The sequence below is a fragment of the Neopsephotus bourkii genome, unplaced genomic scaffold (assembly GCF_033783945.1).
Source record: "Neopsephotus bourkii isolate Nb327-2 ecotype Australia unplaced genomic scaffold, CSIRO-AGI_Nbou_v1 NB_168, whole genome shotgun sequence".
Lineage (NCBI taxonomy): Eukaryota > Metazoa > Chordata > Aves > Psittaciformes > Psittacidae > Neopsephotus > Neopsephotus bourkii.
In genome coordinates, this window is record NW_026900684.1 from 1,454,427 (window position 1) to 1,474,588 (window position 20,162).

The 20,162-nt window shown below is 36.0% G+C and overlaps 1 protein-coding gene across 2 annotated transcripts in view; it reads right to left on the reverse strand.

The window, feature by feature from the left end:
* The window catches only part of SGCZ (sarcoglycan zeta), a 453,681-nt gene that overhangs the window by 32,563 nt on the left and 400,956 nt on the right, over positions 1-20,162 (reverse strand). For both annotated transcript variants that reach the window (XM_061370848.1, XM_061370857.1), the window contains exon 5: positions 13,924-14,046. In XM_061370848.1, the coding sequence (XP_061226832.1) occupies positions 13,924-14,046 (123 nt within the window). The remainder of the gene's footprint in view (positions 1-13,923; positions 14,047-20,162) is intronic.

A 20,162-nucleotide genomic window follows, 5' to 3' on the forward strand; every position in this document is an offset into this window, starting at 1 on the left:
GTAAGAGATTTTAAAATAACAAGTTTAAAAAATTAATTGGTTTCATAGCACCTTTTACTTTTTATCCCCCTATGATGTATAACAGATGAAGATACACAACAATAAAAATGATTAGCCACAACAATTTTCTGCTAGAATTGACACAGTCTCCTTGAAAAGTTACAACAACAAAATATATGAATAGATTTAAAGCTTACATTTAGATTTCACAGTAAATAAACCCCCAAATCATCTTCTTTTGCTAGATACAGCCTGGATTTGCATTTTTCTTAAAATGGTGTAAATGATTTTGGGTTTACAATAATGGAACAAAAATTGTCCTTCCAGACTTGTTAAAAAATGAATTTTACTTGGATTATTGTTGTACTTAATAGATAAAAAATGCTGTATTTTCACTCTGTTGTAGAAGATAACCCTTCTCAGACTTATGCTCTAATGAACAATTAGTCAGTTACAAAATAGCATCCCTCTTTCCTTGATGAAAAATGAATGAATCAGTGAATAAGAACACTATCAAACAGCAGTCAATAGCTCCATAACCAGGGACCTGGGATGTAAGAGAATGGGATGTGAACTTGGATATCCCGAGTATAAAATTATCTTATAATTTTATCTTGATTCTTACTAAAACAGAGTGTCATGTATTTGTACAGAATACTATGAAAAAATTTTAGAATCTGGGGGGGGGGGGGGACGGGACACACCAGAAACATGAGAATGAGAAAACTGTTTCTCAACTATTTTCACAAACTATCAGTGATAATTTCCCATTATGAAGCTTTCTGAAAATTCTGTAACACTGCTGTCTGCCTACAAAACCTAGCCAGGAATGTCTATCCAATTTTCTTCAAAAAGTCCAAGAGAATTAATCACTAGATTTTTATAAAAGTATATTTGCCTTTCAGTTAAGATATTTCATAAATAAATGGTTTGATTTTGAGAAGTCAAAAGCTCAGAGGAATTTATCAGGAGTTTCTCCATTACATATAAAAATCTCATTAATTACCTAAATTAGGAGTATAGATTATTTTAATTTATAGGTAAAAAAAGAGAAATTGGCATCTTTAGAAGTTAGTGAACTACTGATACTGGACTGAAAGTAGAGCAACAATGCACACAACCCAAGTACTTTGAAGGTTTTTGCCTTCAACACCTGTTCAGCAGTTGACATATCTAAATTTTATATAATTTAGGAAAGCATGTTTGGAAATATCATTTCAACTACATCAGAAGTCCTCTAAGCTACCTTCTACATTAAAACTGATTCATAGAGTGCCATTTATAGGTTTTAGTGGCCAGTTCTTTATGCCATATGCAAATGCACGTTTATGTTCTTTACTTTGCCACTACTGCAGCAGACTGACAAACTGTTACAATTATGTGATAACTGCTGCTGTATTCTTACAATTTCACAAATTGTTTTAGTCATGCAAAAGGAAGCCACAAAGCAGCAGGTCTGTTATTTAGATTTTTTAAATAGCTCTTCTACAGCAATTTATTGTATAGGAATTAACACACCATTCATAAATTATAAATAAATATTTAGGTAAGTGCATTTGTGCATCCTGTAGAGGGCACTAATACACATATAAAAAGTCTATCATATGCAAGTATATAGTATGCACTTAAAAAGTCATTGTAAAAATGCCTTGAAATACTTCTGAATTAATAAAAAATTAAAATGTGAGAAAAAAATACACATGTATTTCTACAGTGCTGAAACAGATATGTTGATATAATGCATTTTGGTGCCTATTAGACAAAAATGTTAGTACCTCCAATTATTGAAAGTTTTTTTTCTTTCAGATATGAGAAATAAAATGAAGCTATAATATCAGTTCCTCACAATGCTGTTAAAAGGTTTCTATTTTATATTACCACTAGTTATCTTGATTATAACCTATTATGACTGTCTTCTTATTCCAGCCTTTATTAATGTTCTGGTTTTTTCTCTAGAAGTAAATTACCCTGATGAATACGGCACATCCAAACCTGGCATTACTGCAATGGAAAAAGGGCTAATGACTTAACTTAGATAAGTCTTTACCATAGTTTTAAATGGAAATTCTGCAACTGTGAGAGAGTGAATGTGCAACATTAATTTTATCACTTAATAATGTCACCTTCAAGTCAGCATACCAGTGAAGCCAGCCTTTTAAATTAGCAACAAAATGGAATCAGTGTATTGGAAATCAGCTAACCACAATGACTGTAAACCACCAATGACCATGTTAGCAAACACGTGCCTGCATGTGATGTATATTAATCAGGAAAGGCAGCATATTTTCTGCAGGAAAGGATAAGATACGAAAGCATACTGCAATATGCTAAAGTTGGCTGAAATACCCATCTTTTGCCAAAGACCTTGGCTATTTTTGTAGGCAAGAACCGCAAGAGAGTTGCCACATACCTTGCAAAGGTTGTGGGAAGAGGGTTTATGGCAATAATTTACTGCTAGATCTACCACTCCATTTTCAAGATGGGACTGAGCTGGTCACAGGGTAATTTATCAATGCCAGTCTCAATACTCCCTTCTATGTCACTGAGGAGCTTTACCAGAACTCAGATTACAAGCACAATTCAAACTCCCTGGTAAACCCCCATAACAACCAGCTCTGCTGCGAGTCTTGTGTCCTAACGCTAGTATGGTCTTTGCTCTTTTACTGTTTGTGAGTCAGGAGAGACTCAGAAAAAATCACACTCTTGCCACTGCTGCAATAACCTATCATACATTCACTCTGAGGCTTTCAAGGTTTAAACACTTTTCAATGCCTTGCTACATTCCAAGGCATGTCTGATTAAAATTAGTAAAGCAGGCTTTACTTCTACATGAAACGTCTGTGTAGTCAGTTGCCAAAGAAACTGGTTGTTCACATCCTCTTACACTACATTATGTTCAGGCACTTTCAGGATAGAATACTAAACACCAGTCATTAGGATTGTCCTAAGGAACAGAATGTGGTACAATTTGATGGTCATCAAGAAATTAATTATCTTGCTTTACCATTTTTCAGTTATATGTACAGGAAGAATATATTTCCTATGTCCAGCTGTCAACAAAAGACCTTACCAGTTTTAGAGAAAGGTTAAGAAATGAAAAGGAAAAACATAGTTACTCTGCTTTTTCTTCAGATCAACTATAAGAGGTATTTCTGTATTATACACTTAACAAACTGTCATGATACTTACCAGTCCAGCCTTTCAGCTTTCACTGAGACCCATCTATCCTTATATTCTTAAACCACCCAAAGGAATTTATTTCTTTTAAATTCAACCTTCCTTGTTCCTTTGTCTCCCTCTGGCCTCCAGACATCACTGTAAGTAATATATTCTGTTTTTTTTCATCAAGATACTCCCTTTGCCCCTTTCCTTCTCTGTATTAGAAGTTCCTTTTGATATCTGTACTAATATTTCACATTAATACTTTGTCAAAATGAAACAGTTTTGAGTTACTGTTAGTTGTGCTGTCATGAAGGAAAAAAAAAGTATTTTCACTAAGAATTCAAATTCAGAAACTCTAATTGGTCTTCTGCTTTCATCCTAAATCTAAATCAGGGAGACAAGGCAAAGTATGCCAGAAAAAAAAAAAAAAAGAAAAAGAAACCACAACTATAAAAAGCGTGAAAAGTCCTGACAGCTAAAACATGAAACAAACTTGTTGATAAATACTCTTTCTGCACAATATGCTTTATCTATTGCGTTTTCTCTGCTCCAGACTGAGTATAGAAACAGATTAAAAAAGTAGTCCACCATTTAGTAATGCTGCCAAGATAAAACCAGCAAAAATAATACAACCGGTTTGCTTGATATGAAAAGAAGTTTTTAAAAAAGGTACCTCCCTTTGATGTTTAATGAGAAAAGACTTTCAGACGTAACTACTAATCTTACCTCATGCTTTTGACTGTGAAATGGGGAAGGAATTTTTCAACTGAACCTAGCATTCAGCTACTGCCATTCTTTTGCTTTGTTGATCTTGGATACCTCTTGTGTCTTAGCATGATATCCAGGTACTTAAAAGCTTTACATGCTGCTGTGTCTAGACCTCTGACCACCACAATATACTTGCTTTGCAGAAAGTGATGCAGAAAAAAAGACATGAAAAAACACCATTCCTAGTTACACTGTAAGGGTTGTAACCTATAGAACTTGCTGTCACTTCTATCACACTTTATGTATCAGATTGGTTTAGAGTGATGATGACCTAAGGGCAAAGTCTCCACTTGAGCTGAACGACAGTTTGGCATTTGTAAAGGCATAAGTCTGCCTGGAAGAACTGAAAGCCATTTGTGTGTGTATGATTGTGTGCTTAGATCTATGCTATCACAGTCTTTTTCTAAGTAAGCATGCTCACAAAATATGTTTGATATATTTTACAAACCTAACAGCCTCAATGAAAATCATGATATTTGCTAAAGAACAGCTACCATAAAAATGAATCCTAATGCTTTCTAAGTAGTAACAGCTAAACACATCCCACCATACACATGACTGATACTGACGGAATCAATACAAGGGTCCTTCATATAACGAAACAGTAAAATTTATGGTATGAATATTCACTTCAGTGGGATTTCTTCACTATGAGGGTGTGAGACACTGGAACAGGGAACAGGGAAGTTGTGGATACCACAGCCCTGGAAGCGTTCAAGGCCAGGTTGGATAGGGCTTTGAGGCACCTGGTCTAGTGGGAGGTGTCCCTGCCCATGGTGGCAAGTTGGAACTAGATGATCTTGAGGGTCCCTTCCAAACTGCTTTCTGGTCTAAATTCAAGTGCCAGGTAAGGTTCCTTTAGTGACTCATTGTTTTGATAAATAAAATCTCAAAAAAAAGCCCAAAATATTAGTCATAAAGTATTAAAATATAATAATAATACAAAGCATTTAAAACTATTTTTAAAAATAAACAAGTCAATGTGAATAATAAAACTGCGTATGACATTTAAAATAAAATTAATACAGAGAAGGCTTCTTTTAAACAAGCAGAAACTTATTAAATGTGTGCCTACCTACAGCAGAGACAGCTGCAATGAGTAGGACATTACTGTTATGGTTAGAAACAACAAATTTTATTGAATTTACATTAGTTGGCTTGTGACTAAAGAGAAAAAGAAAACATTCGATCTCCTGTAAGACTCATTCCTGTGATCAAAACACAAATCAAGGTCAACCAATTCATCTTCAACAGATGCTGGTATAACTTGTTCTGCAAAGAAAATGAAGGAAATTCCACATTCTCTGCAACCAACTATTTTAGTGTTTCACTATACTTTGCATTAAAGTCTTGGCTTTGGTTTTGATTTTTTCCAACACGACAGAGAGCATCCCTTATTTTTCAACAGGCTGTTTCTCAAGGCCTCAAGACTGATAACATATTCCCTTTGATATTTTTATTTCAACCTAAACAGCATCATCTTTTTCCCTTTTCCTGGAGAGATCGTGTTTCTGCACAACTAATCAATCTCATGGCTCTTCATTCTACCCAGTTGTTTATTGAACAATGGTACACTAATCTGCAGTAAGCACTTTGGAGAGGTGTTAAACAGATCAGAAGTTCTGCAAGCTCTACTCCTGTTTACAGATTCTAACTTCATATTTGACTTTCTTGCACCACATAATGCCATTCAACTTGTGATCTAAAATCATTCCTGACTATTTTTCTGAGGACTCCTGTGAATCTTACTTATGAAATCACTGAGTTTTTTAAATGGACCTCTGGAATTCCATTTGATTTTGGTTTGCTGTTGTCTTCTCTGGTAGCTTTCAAACAGAGTATGTTCTCATTACATGGTGGTTGCCCTCCCTCAGATCCCCTTCCCCTTCCCACTCTCAAGTTCCTCCCCGCTAATCAGCAATATTCCTTAATGTTACTTTTCCAATACTGTGTCATCCATATAATCTATAAATCTTTTGTGCAGTCTGCATCTTGACCTATTTTTCCATCCCTGTCAGTCTCCATAGTTAAAAGAAAGAAGAGGCATTTTAAAATGCTGACACCAGGACCTATGAATTAGATGATTCTTTTTGCTTGTAAAAAGCTTAATCTGTGTAGTTGTCTTGGTTTGGTGGTCAACATCACCACACAGGTTTTCTTTCCTTTTATTAGCACCAATGAAGTATAAATCCATTTCCATTTTGAATCTCAGAGCAATTATACATTCTTCAGCTGCATCCATTTCTGTCTGGATATTGAGGTTTCTCTCTTAATTCTCTTTTTATGAGATGATTGTTGCCATATGTAATTTAGTTCATTTTACAAATTATATGTTGATTTTTGGCACTCTGTTTTCTGGAATTTACACTACCCACTCTGAATTCTTATCCGTTTATCTACACTTCTTAACTTTTACACACACAAACACACTTCTGTTCTTTCTTAACCTTTAGGAAAACCACATGGTTATATACTTTTAGTTCAAACAAAAAGGCCTATATGCATTGATGATATTTTTCTAGAGCCAAAATAATGGCTCTAGATCTTGGTGTGCTGAATGCAATGCTGTCAGACATTCTGAAATCTAAACTCATCATTAGCCACAATGAGGATGCGAATTTAAATACACAACGTGGGCTGAAAACTGCACGACGTGTTTTTGTGGGTGATACAATCTTTTTCCTGGTATTGCTTCCTGTGGGTGAAATTCCTCCTAGCTTATAGGAGCATGCTATGAGTAAGTTTGAAGAGGTATTGCAGAGTAGAAATTATTTGAATATATGTTTTTCACAGCTTTGACTGCATACTTGCTTTATAACTAGCTTTACAGATAACAGTGAAGTCCAAAATGTTACTGGTAGAAATTGCTAACTTTTCCTCTGTGTAAAAGTTTGTTTCAAACTGTGACTGCCATGGACTAAAACAGCTCATCCCTGTCAGGACTTCTGTATCTATTCTTTCTGCTACTTTCTGCCTAAATTTAGAGTCAAGATCTTGCTGTTCATTCACATAAGTTTTGAAATATGATGTATGTCATGACATATTCTTGTCTAACCTCACCACGCAGTTTATGGCTACTAAATAAGTTAGATTGTACTGAAAGTTGGTTACGGTAAAAAATTTGCTGTAAGAAGGGATAAAAATGAAAAAGCCACTCCGTAATGGTTTCACACAGGATCAAGAAGAAATAAGGTGCAGTTCTGACATCTATTACATGGCACACAGTAAGAGGTACATCTGTATAATGTTTTTTTTCCCAAAAGTCAGATGCCAGCAATATTTCCTAAAAATTTAATAGCATTCCTCCTATTCTGAGGCCTTTACAAAGTAAAATCCAAACGATCTCATCATCTAGCATCTAATGAGAATACTGTTCCAGGACAAAACAAGATATTTTTGGCCTATAGTATTGTCATTATAGGACAAGTATTTGGAGCCAAATATTCTTTTCATGGAAGCAAAATCCTATAGTGCCTTACAGCTTGGCCCTTATCTCCAACAATAGAATTTTGTTTCCAGGCAGAAATAAATCACAAGCAAGCACTTTAAGGCAAAAAAAAGAGAAAATGGGAATGCTGGAACTCCTTTATGATTCACATTTCCCTCCTCTGCGTAGCTATATCTTAAAAATAGAGATGGGTATGACTGATGTAATTTAAATGTGCATTCTCAAAACTACCAGTGCCTGAGGGCATGTAAGCATCAGGCTTAGCTCTTAAGAGTTAGAAATTTATTACAAAATCTGAGCATAATTCATACCTAGTTCCTGTATCCTGCTTAGTGTCTGTTTTCTAAACAAGCTGGTTTGATTTAAGTTATCTCAGCTTACTAATAGTGGGGCAATTTTCCACTGGGCTTTGACCTTTACATAGGCCATGTGGATTTGCCCAGTATCATCCAATCCAGACACTTCGACTTTTTCAAATTGCATCTCTGGACTCTACGCAGTCCTTCAACTGAGAATGTGGAATATGATGCAGATATTGGCAGATTTTCCTAAAAATATTAATTCTTACATTGGTCACAAATATCCAATAACTTAATCAAAGTTTTAACCTGAAAAGCAGATTGAGTCTGGAAGTTAGAATCATTCTCTGGATCAATACTGCCTTGTACCAGGACAGAGCAAACAGTCTCTTCCATAACTTTGGGAAGCTGCTGTGTTCTGCAAAGGAGCAGCTCAGACAAGTACAGGATCAGCTCAAGAACATAAGTCCTACTTAATGGAATAAAACAGATTACATCCCAGAAAGAAAGGATTAAAATGTCTTCTCTTACAATTTATGTTATGAAAAAAAGGGGGAAAAAAAGTTGAATATGGAAGGAGAGGCATTCAGAAAGCATGGATCATAGAAAGGTTGACTTTCATAGAGGATGATTTTCCTTACCTAACCATCAAAAAAAAAAAATTTTTGGTGTTTTTGTTGTTTTTTTTTTTTTCCCCCTTCCTTTTCCTTTCTCCTGCCTGACTATATGCTGGCCCTTTTTGTTGTCTTTGTTTATAGAAACAGCCTTGTTGAGTATTTTTTCTGTGGAATGACTGTAAGACATTGAATATATTTTCCTGGGCTGGCAGAACTGCTTGTACACTTGTCTGCTTTTGGATTTATTCCCTTTTCAGGAAAACTTCTTTTATCAAGCTTCCTTCTCTTTACATACATCCCTGAGACCAACCATCCTGTTCCTTGGCATGCTTTTGTTCAAGTGCCAAAAAATCAGTATCTTTCTTTGCAAACAGTTATTATCCTTAGGTCAATGTAATTCCCCAACAACTTATACAGTCACCTGCAGGCTGATGTAAGTACACACTGCTTGTAATCTGAGCTGGCTGGATGCATTCCACCCTTAACTAGAAGATATAAATCTATTTATGCAATGTCCTGAATAAGGAATTTATTTATTTAGTCTCACTGGTTTTACCCTGTCAATAAGACTTTGAGTTCGTAGGCAGCTGGGAGTTCACATATACGTGCTTGTAATCAGCTCTATAGCTGTACCTCCAGCATAATGCTGACAGGTTGCTCTGTTGCCAAGTGGTTAGACTCCTGAAATAACATTATCTTTCACCCAAAGCTCTCATACAGATCAGTCTGGACATTTAAGTGCTTCCCTGAAATCTAAATAAATTTATCAGAAACCTTATTAATCCAGAACATTTTTGGGTAAATATTAATGTAGTAGTTTCTGAGGAAACAGAGAAATTCTATATACGTAATATATTTTTGTTACTGACAGATGATGATAAAATAATACTCAGTCAGTGTTCAGGGTACTGAGAGTCTGGCATATCTACTTAAAGGTTTAACTTTTTACTAGAACATCAAATACAACAGTTTTACTGTGGTCACATAATTTGGCTGCATAAACCAGCTTAAAGTGATTGCTTACTTTCATCTTGTGCCACTTCATTCTCCAAACTCCACCTGTCCTAAATGACAATCCACCAACTGAATGTGGCAAATTCAAGACTTTCTTTCCCATTCATATTGAAATTCCTATTCAGTCTCTAAAGGCACTACATATATGCCTGCTGTAATAACATACATCAAATAATCATTTATTTTTCTACATTTCAGTACTTGTTATAAATATTTTATTTCTACTTTTCCTACCTCATTTGCAATTCACATATATTTCCTCATATTTCTGTCATATTTCCTTTTTATAACCATAAGCTATATTTCTACTTTATAATTTCCTTTTAACTACTCTGGAAGACCTTTCTATATTTCAATTACCTGCAGACTCACAGTCCTACAGCATAATCTTAAAATTAAAACTGTGATACCGATGCACTCTTCTGCATATTAATTCTGGATATTAGAATATTATTAGAATATAAGCATGCAGGTACCTTCTTAAGTTTCTTTGATACATCAAGGCTCTCATCTTTCATCTAGTGTAGTTAATGGCTTTGATCAAAGCCATGCTGAACCCTCTATAAGCATATATTTTAGTGTAATGAAAAAGATACTTGCAGCCCTTTACTGATTTTTCCCTGACACTGTTCCGGTGTCAAAGTAGATTTGACCTACACATGTCCTGCAATTAATCAGAGAAAGTTTCCATTAAAACTGAAGTATGCTATCTTCTGTGCTTCTCTGACTTCCATCTTTCTGCACAACTTTTCTATTTCACAAGGAAGAAGGCTCATAGGAAGTCATTAAGGTCTGCAAAGTTTTCATGTGTCTTCTTTTTGTTTCTACTACAAGCAAACATGTGCAAGCCCTATTATAATTGCAATTCCATGATACAAAAATAGTCAATGAGAAGCTGTAAACCTACCTAATCTTTCAAGTTTTTATTAATCAGGTATTTCTTACACTGCCTTATGATAGGTTGCTTGTTAAAGCTGTGCAATACAAAAGCAGTCTGAATTCAGGAAAAAAATCATAGAACCCATAAATCCCACACTGCCACAATGGTTTATAAATGCTCATACAATGGGCATGCTTTAGAAAATTAATTACCAAAATGAATCATTTATTGGACCCATTCACAGAAAAGTGTTCCCAAAGTGACGGTAGTCACAGCTAAGCAAGACACCAAAATCAGGTTTTCATTGTAGTACCACACTTCAGTAATTGCATGTGGGAATTTCACCTCCAAATAATATTAATTTTTTGTTTTCTCTTTTCTTCCGTAACTCCTTTCCTACATGAGCCTAAATCACCATGATTATCAAAACACAGGCTTGAGAAAAATACACTAAAAAAAATAAAACTGGTTGATGTTTGACATTATAATGACTTGCCAGGTTTCATCACTCATATCATGTCATATTGAGTAATACAATCTGATTGATGCAACTCACAGGGAGATGTTTTTGCTGAAGAATTTAAAGGCATCAAACAATCTTGGGACAGTATTCGGAGCTACTATATGAAAAAGATTTTTGTTATTTTATTTTTCAATGAAGATAGAATTATATGGTTTTCTTTTATTTAACCCCTATGAGATGTAAAAAAAAAACAAAAAAAAAACCCACAACTTTCTTGAGATTGCATGGATCATACAACTTTTAGTCTTCATTAGGAAATCTGTATTAAATAATTTCAGCTTTAGACTGAAGCCAAAAGTAAAGCATAGACATCTCATAACAGCTTTATTATTTGGCTGCAGATTACTACTTACACTGTAAAAAGCCTTTTAGGGTTATAGAAACTGGGATATGAAGTTATTTTCTCTAAACCCTTCAAAAATACTCATTTAGGAATATAAGATCTTCCCTTCATTCTGTAGGGTAAAATTTTAATTCTATAACAAGATGATGGAATGGTTAACCTAAAACGGGCCTTAGGGATTTAAAGCATAAAATTAAAACTAGCATTTTCTAGCCTCATTATAAGAAGTTAGTAATGAAATCTGATTTCAAGACAAGATGATTATCCAGAGATCAGAATGATCCCAACTTTGTTACTTTTGAATAAGCATAAAAGACAACAATAATTTTCAAGTGATTTTTTAAAAGTAAATTACTCTTTCAAATTACAGTTTAAAAACCCCTGACATGTTTTTCTAAAGAAAGTGCCTGAAATATTGGACATTAAGCTGTTTAATGGAACATACTTTGTATTTAACTTCATGACCTAAATGACAACACTTAGAGCCTGACAAATCCTACAATAAGCAGTTTCTTTGCAATATTTAAATGCTGCTTATATCATTATTTTGTGTTTGTGCAAGTAATTCAAGTCAATGTTTTTATTATTTTAACTCTATAAAAGAATTTTTCTAGTGCAATGAATTTCTTTGAAAATTCAAGCCTCACTCTTATTTTTCATTTTAGTCATAGAAGGAAAATCAATTACTTGTCCAAACAATTCTAGTAATGAAATTCTCTGGTAGGACTCAACAGGTATACAGTAACTCCTTCAACTCATATGAATGTATCAAAGCAGCACTAGGCTTTCCTGGCTTTTACTTTTTTCCTTTTGTTTTTAATCCTTTTTGTTTGTTTGTTTGTTTGATTTCTGTTTTTCATTTGATTTGCATGGGAAAGCTTAATATAAATGCACATACAGACAGGTTTATTTCTAGAACTCAGGAGAAAATCCTCTTCCTTTCATGAGGAATAATCTTACATCCCATGCTAAGCATCACTGAATAAATTTTCACTAGTTGTGCTGCTTTCTGTACCACTGACATCAACAGGTGCTGTGGGAACTCACATAACTCTGAAGTTAAAGACAGTTAAACAATGCTTCACTTCTAAAGCCCAATAAAAAAATTACCATGACACCTACAACTTATGATTACATTTCTTAACAGCAGGTGTAATCCTCAATGCCATTTATAAGATGTTTTAATTTTTAACTTATGATAAACACTTTGAAATCTCCTATGTCAATTGTATGTTTAAGATTACCTTTGTTTAGTATTTAATATTCTGACCAACCTTAGCAGGATTCCATATGTAACCATCAAATCATAGAGCGGTTAGGGATGGAAAAGACTTTAAGATCATCTAGTTCCAACCCCTCTGCCACAGGTAGGGACGGCTCATACTAGATTATGTCATCCAAGGCTCTGTCCAACCTGGCCCTGAACACTGCCAGGGATGGGGTATTTACCACTTCTCTGGGCAACCTGTTCCAGTGCCTCACCACCCTCATAGAAAGAACATCTTTCTTATGTTTAACCTGAACTCCTTTGATTTTTTTTTTCTCTTTCTTGTGTTTTTTTTTTTTCTCTTTCTTGTGTTCTTCAGTTTAACTATGGTAAAATTCTTGTACAACTACTGTCTCTGAGGCTTTCCTGCTGACTCAACAAACGCTGATGTTTCCCTCTCCTAACCCCATGTTTGGTAACCCAGCACAATTCAGTGTTATTATACTGGATACTGCAACATCACTCAACTGCTTTTTCTTTTGGTTTAGAAGTATTAAAACAGATTGCTCAGCTAGAGGAGACAGACAAAGGCCAGATAGGAATGAAATCGGAAGAAAAATTACACCATATATACTGGCAAGCATCAGTCTTGAGGTTTATAAAGAAATTTCAGTCATAGCTTGACTCTGGACTTCCTGGATATATTTTAATGCTGTATCTGGCATTACATGCTATATCTGGTTCTACATAAATGTAGGAGTACCTATTTTTTTTTTTTAAGAGGCTTAAAGTTGCTAATAATTATTTCTTATTTTTACAGACCAGAAAGGGGTAATATCATAACCATTACAAAAAAGAACCATCTTAAATTTTCCATATAATTGAACTTTCAAAGTAACAGGCTGATTTCAAACTCAGCACAGAGACATCCCCAGATATAGAGTGACCTAAGCTAAACAACCCTTACTGATGAAGCAATTCAAGTTTTCTATCTTATTCTAGATTATGAATAGATAGCTCAAATCCAACCTAAGTTCAGGTAGGCCTTTATTAAGCAGTCAAAGTTTAAGCATTTATCTAAAACAGAATTAGATAACCAATTCTTTTTTTATAAGGTAACACACTTCTAATATCAAATGAGTTACTGATATACATTTAATGTTTACAATAAAAAGCCAGTAATTTTTTCTGTTTTATTGAAAAAATGCTCAAGTGTTCTACTTACTGTTCAGCTGAGCTTCTAAAGTAAAGCAGAGTACATAACCTTAATTCACATGGAAGACAGACTTGATAAGTTTACAGAAAAAAATGTTCATAGTATACGACCCTCTTTACCACTGTAAAGGGGCGTGACCTAAACAAATGTTACAGGTACCACAAAACAATGCTTAAAGGTAACATATAAAAGCCAAATCAGTGTGCTAAGGGTGTTTTGTACCATTGCTGGCCCTTCAGAGCTTAAATTTAAGTCTGCCTTTAGAGGAGCTGATTTTTGGAGTATGCAGTATCTTTTGGTCACTGATGAGGAGAAGACTTCCTCTCCAGTGGACAAGTCTTTTAGAAGACTGATAGATTAATTATTACTGAGGATATTAGAGAAGAAAAAAAAAAAAAAAAGAAAAAAAAGCTTACATCCACTTAGAATCTTTATTATTATCATACCTGTTACTTTCAGTCTGTCAGCACCAATAACAATCTCATCTTCATCTGCAGAAAACAACACTTTTCCACTTTCAGTTGCCCTCACTTCAAATCTCTTACTCTGGGCCTCCACAGCATCAGCTCCTGAAATCAAGGGAGTGAATATTTAATCTGCAATATATTGTAAGCATATCATCATCATACATAGAATATCCAAAACATATTGAATACATGAGGCTTTTATAAAATACTGGGCTTTCCGTTAGCCTGGTAATTTGTATTATAAAGTATTGTTAAATTAATTTACAGAGTAAATATTTCACTATTGCATATCAGGATAGAATTTAAACTCAGAAACATCTATTTCAGTGTTGCATGGAAGTCAGCACAAGAACTTAGAATGCACTTAAATTCTGAGATCTTGAAATGTCTATTCAGCTTAAACAGCAGGGTTATGGCCAACAGCAAAAAAAAGAAAACATAACCTATTCCATAATAACCAACAAATCAGCACACCAGAAAATGGTATTTTTCATTCAGTTCTACTGCAAACATGAACAACAGAATAAGAAAGCAAACAAACAAAACAACCAATAAAACAAAAAAGATGAACTGACATATCACGGTTTATTTCATATTCTCTGAAAATTGTCCGAATGCTTAAAAACTCTAATCTTGAAATTAAACAAACCTATGGAACTGCATCCAACAGTGCAAAAAAAGAAGTCTGTAGATACCAAAACTCTGTCAAATTTACTATTCCTTTCAATTTACTGGTCTTTTCCTTACTCTTCAGTGTTTTTTCCTGCTAAGTTGTTTTTGAAAATTTTTATTGTATTTTATTTTATATTTTATTTTATTAAGTGATACCAAAAGTTTAATACTGAAAATAATGTTGAAAAGCAATGAACTGCATATAGCACAACCAGCTGTAAGGCAAACTGCAAGACTTATCGGAATAAATATGTTACAATTTTTGACAATCATTGATCCCTAATCACATTTCTAATGTACACATGGAATGACCCATAATTCTATATGGGTAAAAATTATGGGGAAGGCATTATGGATGAAGAAATCCCTGTCTGTCATTTCAGTTTACCAATTTGGCTTACAGGCTTGTAAAACACGCTTGCTTCCATCATGTGGAAGTTTCCAGCTTAATATGCAAATGCACATTATCAAAATATATAATAATAAACACTGTGATAACTAATTTAGGATGAGTAATTGCCATAGCAATTTATATTTACCAAATCAGCTATAAAATGAAAACAGTTCCTCTTTGAACTTATATTTATTTTTGAACTTACATTGAACTTATATGAAAAATTTCTTATTTTTTATAATTCATGAATGTAAGAAGAAAATGAAAGGGAATACTAAAAACATCTGCGATGCCAAATTTTCTTGAAGTTAGACAAGTTTATTCTGTTGTAAAAGTCTAAAATGGTATTTTATCCCTCTCTTTGTACAATTGAATTGTATCTTAAATGGGGTAGTCATATGGGTATCTTTCTTTTGAAAAATAGTAAATTTCTGTAAAGACAGACAGGCACATATTTCAGACAACCTAATGTTAGCCATAGGCTAAATGCTACACCTCACAAACATTCCAGGATGCTCATTAATAAAACTTATCACAGCCTAATTGTCCATCAAGATAAATGTAATCACAATATCTATTCACACATAGCTGTTCACCGAATGAATCCATTATCCTCTAAACATTTTCCATAGTTCAGCAGTTATGTTCCTTGTACTGTTGCCCCCAGGCACACCCGAAATTTTTAAGATGTTAGCATTTAGCTAGTGATGCATGCTAGCAATACATTTCTGAAGGATACTCTGTTTTGTTGCATTGACACATGTAAAGATATCTTCTTTAAAAGCTTTTAAATATGTATTTATTTGTTATATGAAAAGTTAATTTTTTGAAACCCAGTGAGATCTAGGCATTTCAACTCACCAAATCTCTGGTGAGTTGAAAAGGCTGTTGTGTATCTTTCCAGTGGAAGAAACACATGAGGAAATTAGAAGGTCAATTTATCTTTTCTTTTATTTATTTATTTTTACTTCATTTTGAGATATTTAAAAAGCATACGATTAAAGGGCATTATTTGAATGCAAAATGTATTAAAGTCATATTAAAATTGACTTAAAATATATACCTTTGAGGAAAAATTGGAAGGAATAATTTTTCCTGGTTTAGTCAGAAGTATGCTTTCCAAATCTCAAAGCTCTTCTCCATTTGTGTATTTATTTTTCTGTACTAGTCTAGTTTTCACTCATTTTGTGAATTTCATTGTATTCTAAGGCAAATCTCAGAAGACTTGCATTTTGAATTATTATAAAACATAGATAAGAAATCTGTTAATAAATTTCAGTTAACAAATATTAATTGTATTTCAAAGCAATAAAGTTCATAGTTTCAGATTGCTTAACAACAACCATAACCTTCTACATGAAACTATTGCATACTGGAACATAATACCAAATATAGTACTTGATAAGACTATCACAATAATCATGAAGGTCACACACTTTAAAGTCTTTAAACACCACTACATACAAAGCATCATATGCTTATCTCCCCCATTTTGCAGAAGGAAAAGATATTGCACAAGACATAAGGGTACAACGAGTCCCTAAAATGAAAGGACTTACTACTGGTAAGTGCATTGATGGTGCTCAGTATCTGGTCTCCTGCACATGCCAGACTGGTGAGGCATCACGTGAACAGCTGTGCCAACAGGCACTCTGCCTGAGTGCCTGCATTTTCTTTGGAGGGAAACTACAGCAAGGAGGAAGGAGAGCCCTTAAGTATCACTTCAACAGTCAGAAAGTATACTTAAGTCAATTTCTGGGGGAAACAATCTCAGGACAAAAAGCTGAAAATGCCTCCTACAATGTCTAGATAAAGATCAGTCAAGATATTTATGTGGTAACAGGTAATAAACACAGGTAGACTAAGCACATTCCACTTAACTTGAAGCAAGCAGAAGCTAGTAAGTAAGGTAAGCTAGGGACCAAGTTAGGAAAGCTAAAGCCCAGTTAGAATTCAAGTTGGCTAGGGATATGAAAGATAAAAGAAAGGGATTCTATATAAGTACATTGCATGTATGCATGGGAAGACCCAGGGAATTACAGACCAGTCAGTCTCACTCCTGTGCCTGGCAAAATCTTGGGGCAGATTCTCCTGGAAGGCATGCTAAGGCACATGAATGACAACAAGGTGCTTGGTGACAGCCACCATGGCTTCACTAAGGGGTAATCCTGCCTGACCAGTCTGGTGGCCTTCTATGATGGGGCTACAGAACTAATGGACAGTGGCAGAGCGGTTGATGTCATCTACCTGGACTTGTGCAAAGCATTCAACACTGTCCCACACAACGTCCTTGTCCCTAAATTGGAGAGACATCAATTTGATGGATGGACCACTCGGTGGATAAAGAACTGGCTGGATGGCCGCACACAAAGAGTTGTGGTCAATGGCTCAACGTCTGGCTGGAGACCAGTAACGAGTGGTGTCCCTCAGGGATCGGTGTTGTTTGGACCAATCTTTTTCAACATCTTTGTTGGTGACATGGACAGTGGGATTGAGTGCATTCTCAGCAAGTTTGTCGATAACACCAAGCTGTGTGGTTCGATTGATACGCTGGAGGGAAGGAATGCCATCCAGAGGAACCCTGACACACTTGTAAGGTGTGCTAATGCTAACCTTATGAAGTTTAACCATGCCAAGTGCAAGGTCCTACATCTGGGTCGGAGCAATCCCAGGCACAGCTAGAGGTTGGGCAAAGAAGAGATTCAGAGTACCCTTCAGAGAAGGACTTGGGGGTGTTGGTTGATGAGAAACCCAACATAAGCCATCTTCTGTGTGCGCTCAAAGCCAACCATATCCTGGGCTGCATCAAAAGGAGCGTGACCAGCAGGTCGAAGGAGGTGATCCTGCACCTCTGCTCTCAGGAGACCTCACTTGGACTATTGTGTGCAGTTCTGGTGACCTCAACATAAAGAGGACATGGAACTGTTGGAACAAGTCCAGAGGAGGGCCACAAGGATGATCAGGGGACTGAAGCATCTCCTGTATGCAGATAGTCTGAGAAAGTTGTGGCTTTTCAGCCTGGAGAAGAGAAGGTTACATGGAGACCTCATAGCAGCCTTCCAGTATCTGAAGGGGGCCTATGGGAATGCTGGGGAGGGACTCTTCATTAGGGACTGTATTGAGAGGACAAGGGGTAACGGGTTAAAACTTAAACAGGGGAAGTTTAGATTGGATATAAGGAAGAAATTCTTTACTGTAAGGGTGGTGAGGCACTGGAATGGGTTGTCAATGGAAGCTGTGAATGCTCCATCCCTAGCGGTGTTCAAGGCCAGGTTGGACAGAGCCTTGGGTGGTATGGTTTAGTGTGAGGTGCCCCTGCCCATGGCACGGTGGTTGGAACTAGATGATCTTAAGGTCCTTTCCTACCCTAACTATTCTGTGATTCTAAGTACTGTCTGGAGAGCTCTTTGTAAAAATACTCTACTCATTTATGGAGAGAGGTAACAAGAACATAACAAAGGGGACAATCTTTTTAGTAGGGCCTGCTGTGATGGGATGATGGGAATGGTTTGAAACTAAAAGAGGACAGGTTTAGATTAGATATTAGGAGAATTCTTCATTGTGAGGGTGGTGGGGCACTGGAACAGGTTGCCCAGAAAGGTGGTAGATGCCCCATCCCTAGACACATTCAAGGCCAGGCTGGACTGGGCTCTGAGCAGCCTTGTCTAGTTGAATATGTTCTTGCTCACAGCTTGTGGTGTTGAACTGTATGATATTTAAAGGTCCCTTCCAACCCAAAGCATTCTACGATTCTTTGAAATCTAAAATACTCCACTCAGATGATAAGAATAAAACAAAAACAAACAAAAAAAAACAAAACCAACCAACCAAACAAACAAAACAAACCCAGAAAAAACCCAAACAAACAAACAAACAAAAAAAAAAGCAACCCAGAAAGAAGCAAAAACCAATATAATCAGTTTCTATTGTCATGACCCAGGAAACTTGTTTTTAAGAGTTCTGGGTTGCATATCAAGGAGTCCACCAGAGTGCACTGCCTGCCTGATAACAGCATCCTGCAGCGACAGGAAAGCAAAGCTGATGGAAGGTTGGACCTGTCCTTGTCCTGCAAGCATAGTTATGGGTCAGGAAATCAAGGGACACTCACAAATAACTTAATACTAATTAGATTCAACTTTTTTTTTAAGAGCTGATGATTGCTTAGCTACCTAAAACAAAGTGGCCTTATAAGTACTGTGATACTGTTAATTTACATGCATAAAAGTTGTTAGTTTGGTAAAGAAAATGGATTAACAGAAAATGTTAGAGAAATCAAAGAGAAAAAAGGCCTGTCACGTTCTTATTCATTATATATCACTTCTAGTGACAGCCCATGTTTCAATAACTGCTTTTTAATACTTGTGATGATTTAGGATAATAGAGCTTTCTGTCTTGTTTTAACCCCAGCTGGCAAATAAGCACTGCACAGCTGCTTCCTTACTCCCCCTGGTGAGGTGGGGAAAGAACCAGAAGGGTAAAAGTGAGAAAACTCATGGGTGGAGACACAGACAGTTCAACAGGCAAAGCAAAAGCTACACACACAACCAGAACAAATCAAGGAATTAATTCACTGCTTCCCACTGCAGACAGGCATTCAGCCATCTCCAGGAAAGCAGGGCTTCATCACACATAACAGTTACTTGGAAAGACAAACGCCATCAGTCTGAATGTCCTCCCTTCCTTCTTCTTCCTCCAGTTTTATTTGCTGAACACAATGTCATATGGTATGTAATATCCCTTTTTGTCACCTGGGCTCAGCTGTCCCGGCTGAGTCCCCTCCCAGCTTCTTATGTACCCCCAGTCTACTTGCCGTGGGGTGGGGTGAGGAGCAGAAAAGGCCTTGATTCTGTGTAAGCACTGCTCAGCGGTAACTAGGACACAGAATCATAGTCACAGAATACTTAGTGTTGGAAAGGACTGTAAGATCATTCAAGTTCCAGCCCCCCTGCAATGGGCAGGGACACCACACACTAAACCATGTCACCCAAGGCTTCGTCCAACCTGGCCTTGACACGGCTAGAGATAGTGCATTCACAACATCCTTGGGCAACCCATTCCAGTGCCTCACCACACTCACAGTTGTCATGGTTTAAGCCCAGCCAGTAACCCAGACTCATGCTGTCGCTCTCTCCCCCACTCCTGGAGGGATGGG